This window comes from Ursus maritimus, unplaced genomic scaffold (genome assembly GCF_017311325.1).
Source record: "Ursus maritimus isolate PB19 unplaced genomic scaffold, ASM1731132v1 scaffold_27, whole genome shotgun sequence".
Classification (NCBI taxonomy): Eukaryota; Metazoa; Chordata; class Mammalia; order Carnivora; family Ursidae; genus Ursus; species Ursus maritimus.
In genome coordinates, this window is record NW_024425230.1 from 37873270 (window position 1) to 37890654 (window position 17385).

The window sequence follows — 17385 nt, forward strand, 5'->3', positions numbered from 1 at the left end:
TCGGGCTTTTTTATTTTAACCATTTGCGTGTATGTGTTGGTATCTCGTTGTTTGGTTTTGTATTTCCCCGGTGGCCGAGGTTAAACAACTTCAGGTTTATTTGGATATCCTCTTTCATGATGTGCCTCCTAACGTCTCTCGTCTATTTTTGCACTAGGTCTTTTTTTTTCATTGCTTTGTAGTGCTTTGTATGTATCGGGTATGAATCCTTGGTCAGATATGTGCTACAAATATCTTCTCCCATCTGGTTTATGTCTTTTGTTGTTTGTTTGTGTGTGTGTTTTGTTTTGTTTCATTGTTCTTTTACTCTCTTACTGACATCTTCTGATGAATGGAAGTTCTTCAGTGTAACCCAGTTTGTCCGTGTTTCCCTTTATGGTTAGTCTTTTCTGCACCCTGTCTCAGAAATGTTTAGCTATTCTAAAGCCATGAATATATTCTCCTGTCTTATCTTCAAGCTTTATTTTACCTTTCACATTTCAGTCCACAGTCTACCTGGAATTGATCTGTGTGGATGATGTGAAGTAGGGGTCAGGATTTTTGTTTTTCTAGGTAGTTATCTTTCAGTGTTTACTGAAAAGACCTTTATTTTCCTTATGCTCTGCAGAGCCGATTTTGTCATAAGTCAAGGATCCGTCTATGTATGCATCTGTTTCTGGACTTTCTTTTCTGTTTTACTGGACTTTTTAAAGTCCTCATGTTAGTGCCACACTGAATCCCTGTAACTTTAAAATAAGTGTTGCTATCTGATAGTATAAATCTTCCAACTGTGTTGCTTGTGCTTTAAGATTACCTTGGCTTTTCTTGGTCCTTTGCATTTCATTTAAATTTTAGAGTTAGTTTGTCAATTTACCCCCAAAAACATGATGGAATCTTGATACATGGGATCTATAAATCGATTCAGGGAGAATTGTATCTTTACAACATTGGGTCTTAACAACCCATGAACATGGCATGTTCCTCCATTAAATAACATATTTTATAGTTTGTAGAGTTTTTATACATCTTATGTCAGGTCAAGTCCTAGGTCATTGATTGGTAATATGAAATGGTATCTTATTTAAAATTTCATTCTTTAATGACATTTTTAACAGACAACATTTACATAGTCTGTTGTTTCTATATAGAGATATAGTTGATTCTTATATACCGATCTTGCATCCAATGACCTTGCTAAATCAACTTACTAACTCTAAGAGTTTGACTCATAGATTCCTTTGGATTTTCTACATATGTCATCTACAAATAATGGTAGCTTTATTTCTTTCTTTCCAATCCTTATGTTTTTATTTTTTTCCTTCTCTTTTTACACAGGCTAGTACGTCCAGTACAACATTGAACAGAAGAGATGACGGGGACATCCTTGCCTCAATTCTAGTCTTGAAGATATCTTTCAGGATTTTACCATTAAGTGGGATGTTTGCTTCGGATATTTTAGTGATATTCTTGATTAAGTTAAGGAAATTCCTTTCTCTTCCTAAGTTGCGAACTGTTTTTTCTTAAAGTCATGAGTGGGTATTGATTTTATCTAGTGCTTTATCTGCATCTGCAAAAGTAATCATATAATTTTTCACTTTTATTCTATTGACATTTATCTTTATTCCCACTGATTGATTTTGGAATGTTAAGCCAGTCTCTCATTCCTGAAATAAACTCAACCCTCAAGCCAGCAGTGTTGCGTTTTTCTATCCATAATTATTTTTGTTGAGATTTTTGTTGGTATGTTCATGAGAGATTGGCCTTTAATTTTATCAGATTTGGTATTAAGGTGGTGCTGAAATCAAGATGAGTCAGGAAATATTTCTTTTCTGGAAGATGTGTGTAATTTGACATTTTTTTTTCTTTACTTGTTTGGCTGGAAACTCTTTTGATGACATACTTTAGAACCAGTTTTGTAGGCCACATTTCGGGAAACAATGGTCTAGAACAAAACTTAAACATGAAATAGCCAATTCCTGTCAGTTTGATTGCTCTCACTTTATCTCCTCCCTCTGCAGCACCAGCCACTTCACCTTTTCTTTCCTGGCTGTGTGGGGCTCAGCTAAGCCAGCACACAGGAGTGGTGAGGCCGTCTGAGACCAAGCCTGGTCCTCAGGACTACGCTCCCTGCCTGCCACCAGGCCGCCTGCCCCAGCCCTGCTCAGCCATCTCCACACTCCTCTGACAGAATGAATGCCCTTGATGGCGTCCCCTTCAAGGTGCCCAATGGCTTTGTGATAGGCACAGAGCCCTTTCCTGGGCCAGAGCTCAGCGTCTCAGACTGCAGGGAGCTTCTGCTGGGTTCTATGGTAAGTGTATCTCTGTCCGTCTATCTCGTCTCTGGGTCTGTAGATCTAATACTGAGACTCATGGGCCTTGTTCCTTGATTTTAAAGGGCAGCAAGGCCAGGGTGCCTGGGTGGTCCAGTGGGTTAAGTGTCCGACTCTTGAGCTCAGCTCAGGTGTCGATCTCAGGGCTGTGAGTTCAAGCCCCAAGCATGGAGCCTACATACATACATACATACATACATACATGGCAGCAAGTCCATCTCTGGCATATTCTAGAAAGTTTTGGAAATAACCCAAGGGGAAAAGGTGTCTTATGAAAAAGGCTGATGGCCTCGTGATGGGGATTATTTGGTGGGTCTTATTTAAGCTTAGGATAACAGGAAGCTGCCTATAGGAAGTGGCTAAGAGTCATTGCAAGGATACTCCAATTCATCTTTTCCCTGTCAGCCTGCTGCCATGTCTAAAATTCTACCATTTAGAATCACTCCTGTGAACTAAGACACTATCTCCAGAATCCTCTGTTAAAACACAGTTACATGGGACACATTGGAAGGGCTTACACATGTGCCCTGCAGGCGCCCTTGAGACACCCCATGCCCCACAGCTCACATACATACGCACCCAGTGTATGCGGTGGTGTCGCACACCCTCAAGATAAACGTGATTAGTTAAATTCCAGGAGAGTCAAGTTTACTTGAAGGTTTAGGGGGAAACCTATTGCATATCTGTTATAACACAGATCATGAGATAGGATGCAAAATTCACATGAATTTTTAAAAATGAAAGAACAAGATTGCAAAAAAGTGGTGTCGGGCCTCTCAGACTCTCGTGTGCTCCTTCTCTACTGTCTGCAGGGTACTTTGCAAAAAATTCTGAGGATCTAGGGCGGCCCTCACTCACTTTGCACACGAGGAACCTGAAGTCCAGAGGAGGGAAATGATTTGTCCAAAGTTAGCGGCAATGGCAAGACTAAAACCCAGGTCTTAACTCCGAATCGTTGCATATTAGCTAAGAGCGGGATTGGAGCATGAGACCCTGGACGGGTAATGTTCCAAGGCAGAAAACCGGGTTGCAGGAAGTCAGGTGCAGAAAGTACAATCCACGAAGGAGGAAGGGGCTTTAGGGGCTTGAGTGTCTTGGGGGCCCAGGAGCAGGAGACTCCGTGCCATTTTGCTTTATCTGCAGACCCTTAGGACCAAGGTCTCCAGAGGGGAAATAAGTTCTGGAAAACTCAGAGCGCAGAGTCCAAGGGCCCATACTCTGTGGGGCAGGAGCTCTCACTTTTCCCAGGCAGCCTGAGCTGTGGGCCCGTGTCGTTGGGAAGAGGGATTCGTCCGACTAAGCTCCAGTGGAGGCGGATTACCACAGCTTCTCCCTCCCTGCTGAGCTCAGGCCAAGCCTGGAAGAGGCTATCCTGAAAGTTACTTCTCTTAGAAGCAGAACTGGGCACCTTTCTGCCGAGTGCATGTCTGGTGTCCTGGCCCCGGTGCTGAGCCGGGCTCCGCCCCCTACTCTCAGCGAGGGTGTCTGTACTCCCTGGAGCCTGTTTCCCTGCCTGGGCCTCCATTTCTTTCACTGCAGGGCCAGTCTAACAGACAGAGAAGCATGAGATTCCAAGTATGCTTTGCAGCCTCTCCTGGTAGGTCCTCTTGAGCTCATCGGGCTGTATTCCCAGTGTTTGGAACTTGGCATACATTCTCCCATAACAACGACGTTCTAGATAGTAGCTAGATTACCAGGTGAACCTACGGTGGTGTAAAGGGAAAAAGTACTAACCACAGCTACCATAAGTGAGCACCTGCTGTGCACTCGGCCTGTGCGTAGGTGCTCTGTGTACGTTCACTCTTCTCTCTCAAATTTATCGATAACCCTTCTAGCAGGCGTGTGTTCCTACCCCATGGCACAGGAAACCAAAGCTCCCGCCCAACCGATACACTTGTGAGGGACACAGCCAGCTTTCCAACACGTGTCTGTCAGACCCCAAAGCCCATATCCACCCTATCCACCCTGCTGCCTTCACCCTTCCTTCCACACTTAAAGCCTTGGCAAGTCTGTGTTTTATTGTTTCATAGTTTCCCTTTAATAGTGAATTGGCCTAACAACAAAATATTTTTAGAGAAAAAATACATTCACGTAGTTTAAAAATGAAAAAAAAAAAAAGGCTTATGAAATGGTATAGAGCAGAGATTGGCAAACATTTCCTGTAGGAGACCAGATGGTAAAAACTGGCAATTACTCAATTCTGTTGCTGTAGGGAAAAGCCATAGTTCTGGAAAGGTGTGCGTGGGTAGAGCTGTAGCCAATAACACTTAATCTACAAAAGCAAGGGGGGTGGTCAGTGTGGCCCACAGGCAGCTTGAAGGCCTTGGGAGAGCAAACAGCCTCCCACTGACACCTTCCCATCTACCTAGTTCCCCAGCTCCACCCCCTTGCTGGGGATATCTGTTCCTCATTTTCTTTGTATTCTTCCAGGGGTGCTCATGTGTGTAGAGACAAGCAAGTACAGCTATTTCCTCCCCTTTTACCCCAAAGGTAGCATTTTATATACACTGTTCTTCCTGACTTTTTTACCTAATGTATTTTAGATCTTTCTATATTGGTACATAAAAAGCTTCATCACTGTGTAGCATTGCATTACATGGGTATATCGTATTTTCTTGAATGGGTGCCCTCTTGATGGACACTTGGGTTCTTCCCAGTCTTTCGCCACGACGAACAATGCTGCAGGGAATGACGATATGCAGATGTCCTTTGAATTTGTTTCAGTGTTTTTCCAAATTGCCCTCAGTAGGGCTCATACTGATTTCCATCCCAGCCAGCACTCTCCAAGAGGCCTCACCCTCCCCACCCTCCAACAGTGTCCGAAGACTTCGGATTTTGCCGAGGGGTAGGCGGATGGGATCTCAGGGTAGTCTCGATTTGCCTTTCTCTTATCATGAGTGACGTCGAGCAGCTCTTCCTGTGTTTAGAAACCGTCCGTATGGCTCTCTTCTGTGGACTGTACATATCTTTTGCTCATGTTCCCATTGAACTATTGGCCTTTTTCTAGTCTAGTTCTAGCACTTTCTATATTAGTAAATTTAGCCCTTTGTCTCTGATGTGAGTGCTGTTGTCCCCCCAGTTTGTTCTTTGTCTTTGACCTTGCTTCTTGTGGTGTACTTGCCATGCAGATTTTGCACATGTGTGTATCTGTACGTTTGTGGCTTCTGGAAAGGCTTTCCCCACTTGAGGTTATAAAGCATGTCTCTTCGGTTTTTTTCCTGGTACTTTTATGGTTTCATATCATACATTTGAATTTTTGATCCTTTTGGAATTCATCCTTGTGTAACATGAGAATAGATCAACTTTCTTTTCTTCCAGCTAGCTAACACCAATTATTGGCTAGTCCCTCTTTTCCCCATTGCTTGAGATGCCACCTTTATTATTTACTAAAGCCCCATAGATATTAAAGTCTATTTCTGGACTTCCTATTCTATCCCTGCATCTATGCCAATACCATAGTTTTAATTATTGACATTTTCTAATATATTTTACAGCTAGTAGGGCCAGTCCCCCCCTATTTATCTTTTTGTGCCCAGAGTTTTTCTGGCTGTTCTGATTTGTTTGCTTTTCATACGAACTTTAGAATCATCTTGCTTAGTTCCGTAAATCGTAACTGTTGGTATTTGTTGGGTACTGGTGTCTTTTCATCCCCTGAGTCCCGCCAGCTATCTCTAACCCTCCTCAGTCTCTTTCTCTCCACGTCTGCCTCATCACCCCTCACATGGTCTTTTTCCCTCTTCTGTCCTTCACAACCTGCCTGTTTTGCTCCAATCTCTTCATTCAACCATTTATTCTGCACATACTTACAAACTTCCACCTGGTGCCAGTCCTGCCTGGGCCCTGAGGACGCAGAGAGGAATAAGACAGTCCCTGACCTCAGTCAGGGAGCCATGCTGGAACAGCCAAGTTATGCTCCTCTCCCTAACCTAGGGTCATGTCAGGAGAGGGGACAGTGCCTGTGATCTGAGTGTCCAAGGATCTTTCTGCCTCTCCTTCCCCTCACAAATACCACTTCCCTCAGCTTTGTTCTTCCTTCTCTGGCCATCACAGAGCATTGAAATTGCCTTTTAAACAATTTGACATTTTTTTAACGGAGTTTTGTATTTCTGGTTCTTATTTTTAAAGCTAGGCAGCAGATGAACATTTTATTTTTGACTCATTTCTAAACTCTCAAGTTAGATTATTTATGTGAACTCCAGACTGCTTTTTCAGGTGGCCTGATGTGGAGTCGAGTGTCAGGTGGACAGAGGAATCCCAGCTCAAGCCGCTCAACACCAATCTGACCTCCAGCAAATTAAAGATTCTGGCCTCATTTTCATAATCTGGAACTAGAAATAACACTAGAACGTACTAAGTAGAGTTTAACAGAGGTTAGTGATTTTTACCTTTCCGGGCCTCAGTGTAACCTCTGATGGCATCAAAGGGGAAGGGGGCAGGTAGTATTCCATAGGGAGGTTTGTGTGCCTCCGTGGGCCTCCAGGGCTGAGTGCTCACTGGCAAATGGTGCTGGCTCAAGTGAAAGTTTCTTTGCTAAGAATAAGGTTTATTGGAGACGTTTAAAACTGCTATTGTTCAATTACATACTGAACGGCAAGGGAACTTAGATATTGGATTTCGCTACATTTCATTCTACTAACCTATTCCTCATTATGTCCTCTAGGCAGAGTTAACCATTCGGTTGTTACTGATGTCCATCGACCCCAGCGCTAGCTAAAACTGGGGCTGAGGGTGGGTGGTGATGGAGGCCTGGAGTTCAGAAACTGCCCAGGCCTGGCAAGTTTTTGGCTGAACAGGTTCCCTGGAAGCCACGGGGTAGGGGTGCGCCCCTTGGCCCTGGTTGGGGCCTGAGAACCTCATGTCGCCTTCTCCTCGCAGCACGACTTCGGCCTGGAGAGGAGAGCGCTCTTCTGGGTGGAGGCTGTCGTCCGGGGGCCCTGCCCGGTCCAGTGCGACGCTACGGGAAAGGCATCGGCCCCTCCCGCCTGGCTCCTGCTCGTCAGCCCGGAACGCGAGCTAGTGTCCGCACCTGCTGCAGACACGGGCCCTGAGGCCGGACCCCAGCAGCGGCTTGACCAGGAGGCGCAGAAAGAGGAGGAGGACGAGGAGGAGGACGAGGAAGAGAACCAGGGAGAGGCCCACGACGGGGAAGAAGCCGCCTCTGCCGACGAGGAAGAGCCAGGTCCCCGCAGCCCCCTGTCCAGCTCCCCTGCGAGCCCCGGCCCCGGCCACCCCCGGTGCTCGCTGGACTTGCTGCGCGGCGTGAGGTCGGAGCTGGCCGGGGCGCGGCGGCGGCTCTCCGAGGGCCGGCTGGCCGCCCGCCCCCGCGCCCTCCTGCACCGCATCCGCCACCGGGCGCTGAGCCTCTGCCCCAGCCCCGCGCCGGGTCCGGGCCCCGTGCCGCCCGCCGGCCCCGCGCCCCCGCTCGCCAGCGCCCCCGCGCCGCCCCCGCGGCCCTCCACGGCCGGCGCCATGCCCCCGCTGCGGAGCCACAAGCCCACGGTCGCGGTAAGGAACCTGCCCGCTCGGCCAGGGCCGCAGCCCTGCAGCAAGGCCCCCCGTAGTCTGCGTTCCCAGCCTGGTCCGCGGCCCTCGTTCCCCCCTCTCCCCTTCTCCCTGCCTTTTCCTGTTCTCATCTGGCCCCGTACCGTGCTGTCCTTCCTGTGGCCCTTGGCCTGGACTAGTCCCTGCTCAGAGGCCCCCGTTCCCTGTTTCCCGCTGCGTCCGTTTTGCTTCTATTAGGGCACATGTCACAAGAATCGTGATTTTCCAGTACCTGTCTTTTCCCATGCAGTATGAATTCTTTTAGGGCAGGGATTGGAAGGCCTTCATTTTTGTTTCCAGGGCACCCAGCAGCAGATTGGCCCCTAGGGGGTGCTCAGTGAATGTCCGTTGAATGAATGAATGTGACTCAAATCTAGGGCTCCCCACAGAGCGAGGCTTCGCGTAGGGCGGGTGCGCTCAGGCTCAAACGATCGTCCCTGAGCAGTTATTTCCTGCTGGGCTCCCAGTTGGAAGAGACACTCACTGAGGGAGAGTTGGCCAAGGGGATGTGGGAGAAGGCAGCGCTGTGTAGTAGTGGGAGGGATATGTGCTGAGAGAGGGCACAGTTCTTGCAGACTGGGAAGGCTTCGGGACAGATCATGTGCACGGGGAAGAACCGGGAGCAGAAGTGAATCTGAAGTGAATTTGAAGTGAAACCAGTGAAGCTTACGCCTCAGACCCCTCGCTTTGCCTCTTGCAAAGCCTTATATCTAATTTTATATTCATAATTGTGTGCCTTTTTTAAGAGGCCCAAATTATGCAGGTACCGAACTCCTTCAGACCTGGATCTGGAGCAGATGGCGTGGGTCAGGGTTGAGAGCCAGAGGTGACAGTGGGGCCCAGCTTTCTGCCCCCTAGCTGCCCTACAGTCAGGCCAGGAGATACAACAGAATAAGGCCCAGGTGAAAATAAATCCAAAAGACAGACTAGAGATCTGGCTCTGCCCACCCCCGGGTGTGTGACCTTTGGCAAGTCACTGAACTGCTCTGAGCTTTCCCTTTTCTACCTGTAAAGTGGGCCACTTTTCCTCACACAGTTGCTTAGAGCAAACACAGAGAAGAGGCTCTGTAAACTGACAGGCCACGCCACATCCAGGGCCAGATGCTGATGCCCGGACGGCTCTTCCCTGGTCCGGATGAAATTTAACTCTAGCAACAACCCTGTGGGGGTAATGGGCCCATGTTCTGCAGAGGAGACAACTGAGCCAGAGAACAGCTAAGAATCATTTTTAAGGTCGCAGGAGTAGACTCGGATCCTAAGATTTGAATGTTTTCCGGTTTGGGGGTCAAAAGCAGACCCTAGGGTAAGCTCATGACAGGAACACCCCTGAAAAGATAGGGATGGGTGGACAATTCATGTCGCACATGCACATTCTGCCCCAGGAGCCAGAGCAGCAGCTGGGCTTTCCTTGGGGAGAAGGGGACAGGGGGATCTGCTCAGGGTTGGCAGATGGGTGCTTCTTTATAGGGAATGGTCAGGGGGGATGCTGGCCAAACTGACTGAAACGCCTGCGAGCCACCCTCCTTACTCTAAGGCCTGCGTGGGCTCCTCAGCACACAGCTGGGCCCAGTCCCTACCCTGCTCCATGCCCTGCCAGGCCCCAGCCCAGCCAAACTGAAAACGGAAGAAGATCCACCCCTGCTCCCCCTCTAAAGTGTGGGGTAAAGAACCCCGAATGTGATTCTGAGTAGGACTCAGGTCCCAAATGTGTGTTGCTTACCCAGTCATTAACTTCTCTGGACCTCAATTTTGATGTCTGTAAAATGAGACAATAGGATGGACCTATCATAGTTCTCTTGTGAAATAATGTCCTGCCCCGCCAGGTGTCACCTCCAGGGGTAACGGACACATCCAGCCTGTCTGTATTTCAGTCCCTCAGCCCGTACACCTGCCTGCCACCTCTTGGGGGGGTGCCTCAGCATCTCAGCGCCTGGGGATCACACCCTGCTTCTGCGGACCTGCTGTCCGCCCTGAGCCAGGAGGAGCAAGACCTCATCGGGCCAGTGGTCGCCCTGGGGTACCCCCTGCATAGGGCCATCGGGGCTCTGCAGAAGACAGGGCGGCAGAGCCTGAGCCAGGTAGGTGAAGGAGGGGCCCCGAGCTGGGGGGCTCTGGGTCTGGAGCCAGGTGAGTGGCCAAGTTGTTTTTATCTTTAACTTGAAAAAGTTTTGCTTCCTTCTCTTAGAAGCAGAACCTTAGCCTGGCATTCGTTGTTGAGGGTTATGAGCAAGTTTCTAGACCCTAATGCTATTTTCTCCATAAGGGTTTATCAGGAATCCCCATGCCCATATGGAGAGTTTTAATATTCTACTCCTGTCCCAGTCTCTACCCCAAGCACAGGGGGCTGGAGCTTTGGGCAGCCAATAATCTCTCCACAGATACCCAACAAAACTTTCTGCAATGAGAGAGATGTTTTATACCTGGGTTGTCCAATACGGTAGACACTGGCCTTTTGTTGAAATATGGCTAGTGTGACTAAGAAACTGAATTTTTAATTTTACTTAATTGTAATTAATTTAAATTAAAACAGCCACATGTGACTGTTGGCTGCCATAGGGATGGCAGAGCTCTGCCACTTCCCTCAATGAGCAGTTTATCCATATTCATAGCCGTCTCTTCCTCTTTTGGTCTACCCATCCATCCATGCCATGCAGTCCACAGCGTTTACTGGGCACTTCCTAGGGCTCCAGATGCAGCTAGGAGCTATGGGGGAAACCTCCTCTTGGTGGAAGGGGCTGCGAAGACTTTATGACCATTCTTAGTTGAGCACTAGGGTTTCCAGTAACCAGCAAAGGCTTCGTGGGGGTGCTGCATCTTGAGCTGGACTTTGAGGATGAGTAAGCTCTGAATTTGAAGGAAGAAGGGATGATATTCCAAGCAGGAGGAACAGTGTGAGCAAAGGGGTGGAGGCAGTAAGGAGGGGCTCGGGAGGCCCTGATCTGACCAGTCTCGCTGGAGTACGCGGTGCGTGAAGCAGGCTGGCGGGAGATGGGACAGAAGGGGGACTGAGGGCAGACTGAGGGTGCCTTGAAGGCTGGGCTGAGAAGTTTATAAATGACCCACTAACAAAAAGGCAGGCATGGAAGGGTTATGAGTAGGGGCAAGGAGGTGACACTGAATGCCACTGCCTGAACCTCCCTTCCCCCACCTGAAGGTCACATCTCACTTCCCATTTCTTTCTGAACATGTGGGCTCTTTTGGTTAGAAAGCTGAGCTGCAGGTATCAAAAGGTCCCAGGGTGGTTGGCACTTAGTCCTTTCTTCTGTCTCTGCCCCGTCACCATCAGAGGGCTTGGATACTGGCTCCACAATCACTGGTGACTGTCATGTGTTGGGTCCGTGAGGCCCAGAGCTGCCTGCTCCTGGATAAGGGAGGGACACAAGGAGAGTGACTGACCGGAGCTGAAGCAGGACGTGCTGCTGCCAGGTTGAGGAGGAGGGTGGACGCACCTGGCTGCCCCTCCCACCCTCTCCTGCTTCTGCTCTCCTCCGGCTTCAGCAATCTATGCCTTGTCCTAGAGGAAAACTTCCAACACGGCTGCTGACATTCATCGAACACCTTCTTTGTGCCAGGCCCTCGATCTGAGAATATTTGATCAGGTCTTCTCAATTCTGCAAGGTTGCTACTACTGCCCCACTTTGCAGATGAGGAAACTGAGGCCAAGGAGATTCATATAACCAATCAGCGGAAGAACCAGGGTTGAGGCAGGTTTGACTCTGAATCTTTGTTGCATGGTGCTTTTCTCTCATTTTCTGTGTGAGAACCTTCCAGTGAAGCACCCCAGGCCGATCTGAGATTTAAGAGTAGATCTAAAGTTGTCCCCACCTTCATCTGATGCTGGAAGCCAGGACCTGGGCCAAGAAGCTGGCCAGGAGGACTGTGAGGGACCGCAGCCACAGTGGGGGCTCTGACATGACCCCCAGTCCTTTTAGCTCCTGCGTCAAGGCTGAGGTTTCAGGCCATCACTGTGGGGGCCTGAAGATCAGTCAGAGCCAACACGGGGCACTGGCCTCCCTGTGGGTGGGCTGGAAGAATCCCACTGCATCAGGAACATTGTGTTTCCAGATATGCACTGACCACCAGCCTGGTCAGGATCTCTGGGTGGCCCTCTTCCATGGTGGTCAGTCAGGTGCCAAGCCCTGCGGTGTGGGCCTGAAGGGCCACTGAATGACTCCACCTGCCCTCCCCCACCAAGTGATTATCCCTCTATTCTGTGACATTCCACCACTAAGTGAGCAACTCCTTTGGGTTCAGATTCCTTCCCCCCTTAAAGCATATACACTATAGTAAACTTTTTTTGGCCAGAAATTATTGACAGATGGCCCAGGAAGGCGAGCCTCAGGTGACAGAGACAGAGCAGTTAGAAGAGCCGGGGAGAAAGGCGGTACAAAAGATAAGCTCTGCCCATCATTCCTTCCTTCCACAAGGATTGACGTCCCCACTGGCTGCCTACAGGACAGCATGGGTGGCATGTGTGAACATCCACAGGCCAGGCCCAGACGAGGTGTGGGACTCCAGGCACCTCAGGGCCCCTCTTTGAACCTCACTTTCCCTCTTTGCAGAATGGAGGGGGATATGTGTTTTTAATCAGTGGCTGCTGAGGGCCCCATCCTGGGGTGTAAAGATGACATCCTTACCCACCCTGGGGCCTGAGGCAGACCTGGAGGCTTCGACAGTCTCATAGGCCCAAAAGCTGACCGAGCATCAGAATCTCTGCAAGTGTAGGTCCCCAGGACCTACTCTGGAGGATCCCAGTCAGTGGATCTGGAGTGTGCCCAAGGGCCTAGCACGTTAAGGATCTGAAGGTGGTTCTGACATGGGGTCTACTGGTGTGGATTGAGGTCAGCCGTCCCTTGAGTCAGTGGTTCTCAGCCTGGGCTGCCCAGAATTACGTGAAGAGCTATAAAAGTCCCAGTGCCCAGACTGCCTCTGAGACCGATTACATCAGAGCCTCTGGCGGGAAGCATCAGTGGTTTCTGGGTACTTGTGTTAGAGCTCCCAGGTAGCTACGGTCCACACCAAGGCCAAGAACCTTCGCTGTGTTTGAACCAAGAGGCTAAGGGAGCAGCCACCATCCACTCTTGACTTGCTCTTGTTTTCACTTTTGGAAATCCTGTCTACTTTCAAGGCAGCTCAGAGCCGCTCCTCTAGCACTGGACCCCCGAGGGACAAAGCCGAGAGGTCAGGTGACCTAGGCCCTAGGCCTGGGTCCCCGGGCAAGCTGCCCACCTAGCGTGGACCTGTATCTTCCACTGCGCAAGGAGGGCTGGGCTGGGTGGTTTACAAAACATGCTCAGAGCAAGGTCTAGGCGCCTGAGGCAGGAGCACGGGGCTCTGGCTCCCCTGCTGCTGCCCCCACTTCTCCCAGAGCAGCTCCACCTTCCCATTAGTGTTGACGCCTCCTGATGCTTGGACAGCTCAGAAGCGAAAGCAGTTTGAAAAACATTCATCTGTATGATCCATGCGTCCTGCCCAGCTCTGAAGCTCTGCAGAAACCTCCCTGTTTCTTCTCCACCTCTGCCCATAATTCTTACGGTCTGGAGCCTTCATTTGGCATTGACTCTAAGTCTTGCTTTGATTTGCCTGGCGCTCAGGATTTCCCATATCTGGTTCATCCCCACCCTAAGCTTTGGGCACCTTGAAGGTCATTCTTAATTCGTCTTATAAACGCAGCATACATTTATTGCGCTCCCTCTGCCTGCCGTGCTGGGTGCTGGGGACACAGTGGTGAGCAAGAGACAGCCCTTCCCTCGCTGAGAGAGAGAGGAGAACTACAGAGTTGTACGTGCTGTGACGGGGGAAGCACAGTGCTATGCGAGCGGCAGGCAAGGCCCCCAGTGGAGACCGCGGCAGAGGCTCCCCAGGGAAGAGGGGTGAGGCTGGCCTTGGCCAAAGGAGTCAGAGGTGCAGAGGCCTGGGGTGCTGAGGAGGTTGCTGAGGCCGCTGACAGGGGCAGGGGGTAGGGCTTTGGGCCCCGGTACTTCGTCCTGAGGGCAAAAGCAGCTCCTGGTGACTAAGCACTGAGTGACCTCAGCACATTTCCAGCCCTGTGGTATCTTCCTCCGTTCTCCTCCCCTTTCCAGCACCGGGGCTCACGCGATCCCGGATGGCAGAGCTGTATGGGTCTAGGGACAGGGTGGGGCTGCCCAGGTGTGGGTGCTGAGGAGGCTGCTTCTCACAGGTGGGCGCTCTGTAGGGAGGGTGAACGGACTGGGACGCGTGGTGGTGGGGCGCCCGTGCTTCCGGCAGGTGCCCTCCCCACCTTGGGTCTGTGAACACCTTCGCTCACCCTGACGGCCCTTTTCCTGGATTACAGCCCCCAGTTGGGGACAGTTAGTAAGAACTTGCTGTCTACCCACCCCCGGGTCCCCCGAGGACCACTGGCTCACAGGGTCTCTGGGGCCATATCATGTGTGGTGGGTTGACTTGTCAGCCTGGTCTAGTCTCAGGCCTTGCTGAGGCCCCCAGGGCCTCCTGTATCCCATCTGCTGCCCCTGCCACTGTTCTTACTGGCCCCCCCCACCACCACCGGGGCCCCTTTCTGGCCCAGTTTCTCAGCTACCTTAGTGCCTGTGACCGGCTGCTGCGACAAGGCTACGACGAGGGGCTGGTGGAGGAGGCCATGGAGATGTTCCAGTTCTCCGAGAGCCAGGTCAGCAGGCCCACCTGCCTGGGCCCAGGGGGACGAGAGGGGGGGATGGGGGTGCACACACGAGCCTAGTGTGCAGGGGCACACCCGTGCCAGATCCAGAGCCTGGGGGCCTCAGGAGATGGCCTGCTTGCTGAGCCCTGGGGAGGAGACAGCCCAGGGAGGTGAAGCATGGGGAGGGGGAGGAGAAGGGGTAGGGAGGGAAGCAGGAGGCAAGGCTTTTGCATTATTTAGCCAAATCAACACACAACTATTATTGAATGCCCACTCTGTCAGACACCCAGAGAGGAGCCACGCATGGCACAAAGATACATAAACTCTGCTCAGGGAGTTTGCTGCCTACCTGGAAACCCAGAAGGTAGGCAGCTGTGGGCCCAATGGTACGTTCTGAGTGCCAGCATACATGACCTGTCCACAGTGTGCTGTTGCCCCAGGCTCTGCTGGGCACTTCTCCACAGAGGCTGAGGCAAGGACAGAGGGCTGGGAGGGAGGCCAAGGAGGAGAGGGAGGGAGGAGAAGCAGGGACTTTTCAGGCACTGGGGCCAGAGGAGGAAGGAAGGCCGAGGCTGCACTGCGTGAACCTTTGGCAGGGTTTGGGGCTTGGGCAGAGACCCCAGGCGGTGCATCCTTGGGGCACCAGTATGCAGCCTCCTGCTTTCTGCCCAGTCCCCGAGCACCAGGAGTCAGGAATGAGCTGAAGTGAGGGAGTAAAGCCAGGTTGGAGCCAGTGGCCAGGCCGGGCACAGGAAGGGAGGTCCAGGCCTATGTCACCCTGAGGTACAGGAAAAAACAGCGGGTGCTGCCCAGGATCAGGCTTACCTGGCTTGGGAAGTCCACAGCTTTGTGGGAGTAGATACGGTAGGTACCAGGGAGAGGGCTCCACAGGGAGGTGGCTGGTCTGGCAGAGTCCCCAGCACTCTCTCTGCTTCCCCTTCCTCAGGCAGGGGAGTTCCTGCGCCTCTGGGAACAGTTCAGTGACATGGGCTTCCAGCAGGACCGGATCAAGGAAGTGCTGCTGGTCCACGGCAATCGCAGTGAGCAGGCGCTGGAGGAGCTGGTAGCCTGTGCCCAGTGAGCACTGGCGTATTCCATAATGCCTGTGCATCCCAGTCCTGGGCCAGACCTGGCAATCCACATTAACTGTGTTATTAAGACTGCAGAAGAGGGGCACCTGGCTGGCGCAGTCAGAAGGCCATGCAGCTCTTGATCTCAGCGTTGTGAATTTGAGCCCCACGTTGGGTGTTGAATAAACTAAAAAAAAAAAAAAAAAAAAAAGATTACACGAGAGTGACGCATGCTTATTGTAAAAATGCAAACAGTGCCAAAGGTGGAGGTAAATACTGTAGGGGAGGCAAAACTTTACCCATTTTAGGTTTTCAGCTGGGGCTCCTCATGGAAAAGATGGATTAAGGAGAGAAAAACAGTTCATTAATGCATGTAGCACACAGCATGTGGGAGAAGCCTCAATGAAAAGTAACTCAAAGCAGCAGTTAGAACTCTGGCTTGTATAGCATCTTCAACAAAGACCAGTACATTTGTAGAGAGATGACAGGACAAAGCAAACCGGTTTTGGGCTTCCAGGAATGGCAAGCTGTTGGGGGAGGGGGGGGTGTAAATACAAGGAAGCGAACCGACTGAGTAGGTTTGTTGGCAGATCCCTCTGGAGCATGTCTGGGCTGATAAGAATCTATCTCCAGAAAAGGAGAATTTATACCTTGCCTTTAGGCAAAATGTGGGGGAGGGTAGAGTGAGCTTTTTTCCTGCATTTGTTGCTTCTTAATTACCTTCACCTCAAAATAAATTTTATGTCAAAGAGGCATATTTTGGGGTGACATTCTGGTCTCTTCCAGTACTAAAACAATCAGCTGAAAGAGTTGAAATCATTGCCTCTGGGGAGGGGCAGATGGGGGAGTAGAGACAAGGAACTGTGTTTTTTCATCCAAGCTCTTGTAAAAACTACCTGTATTTGACTCTTTAAACTATATTCACTAGTAACTTTGATTTTAAGAATATTAAAACAAATAAATAGTGGGCAGTTCTTTTCAGTCCTGCAGGCTCCTGGTCTTAATGTGGAAAGAACATCTAACTGTGGTTCAGAAGACCTAAGTGCTTACTTTGTTTCTGCTGCTGACTGGCTTAAGGCCTCTTTGGGCCTCAGTTTCCCCGGGAAAAGTGGAAAGACTGGACCTGGCTGCCATCCATAAGAATTCCCTGAAGAGTTTGTTAAAGAGGCCCAGGCCCTACTCCTGGGTGACCTGATTTAGAAAGTCCAGCTTGGCAGCCCCAGGGACCTGTTTTATTTTTGTAAACAGCTCCCTGGGGATTTTTTAAAAAATCTGTTGTTGTTGTTTTATGATTGCTTTTGTTGTTGTTGACCTCTGTCACCCATTTCTCCCAACCACTAATCTGTTCTCTGTCATCTATCAGCTTGGGTTTTGGGTTTTTTTAAAAAGTTTTTGCTTTTTAGATTCCACATATAAGAGAAATCAATCATATGGTATTTGTCTTTCTCTGTCTGACTTATTTCACTTAGCATAACACCCTTGAGGTCCATCCATGTTGTCTCAAATGGCAAGATTTCATTCCTTTTATGGCTGGATAATACCCCATTGCATATATAGACCACAGTTTCTTTATCGATTCCTCCATCTGTGGACATCGGGGTTGTTTCCATGTCCTGGCTGCTGTAGATAATGCTGCCGTGAACATGGGGGGGCATCTATCGTTTTGAGTTAGTGTTTTTGTCTTCTTCGAATAAACATCCAGAAGTGGAATTTCTAAATCATACGGTAGGTCTGTTTTTAATTTTTTGAGGAACCTCCCTACTGTTTTCCACAGCGGCTGCCCCCATGTACATTCCCACCAACACTGTACGAGGGTTCCCTT

The 17385-nt window shown here is 50.3% G+C and overlaps 1 protein-coding gene across 1 annotated transcript; it reads left to right on the forward strand.

Moving 5' to 3' along the window:
- Positions 1-1758: 1758 nt before the first annotated feature.
- UBAP1L (ubiquitin associated protein 1 like) lies at positions 1759-15732 on the forward strand. Its single transcript, XM_040643108.1, has 6 exons — positions 1759-2288; positions 7185-7388; positions 7443-7814; positions 9722-9928; positions 14401-14502; positions 15440-15732. The coding sequence occupies exons 1-6, from the start codon at positions 2169-2171 to the stop codon at positions 15572-15574; spliced, it is 1140 nt and encodes a 379-aa protein (XP_040499042.1). The 5' UTR covers positions 1759-2168; the 3' UTR covers positions 15575-15732.
- Positions 15733-17385: the final 1653 nt, after the last annotated feature.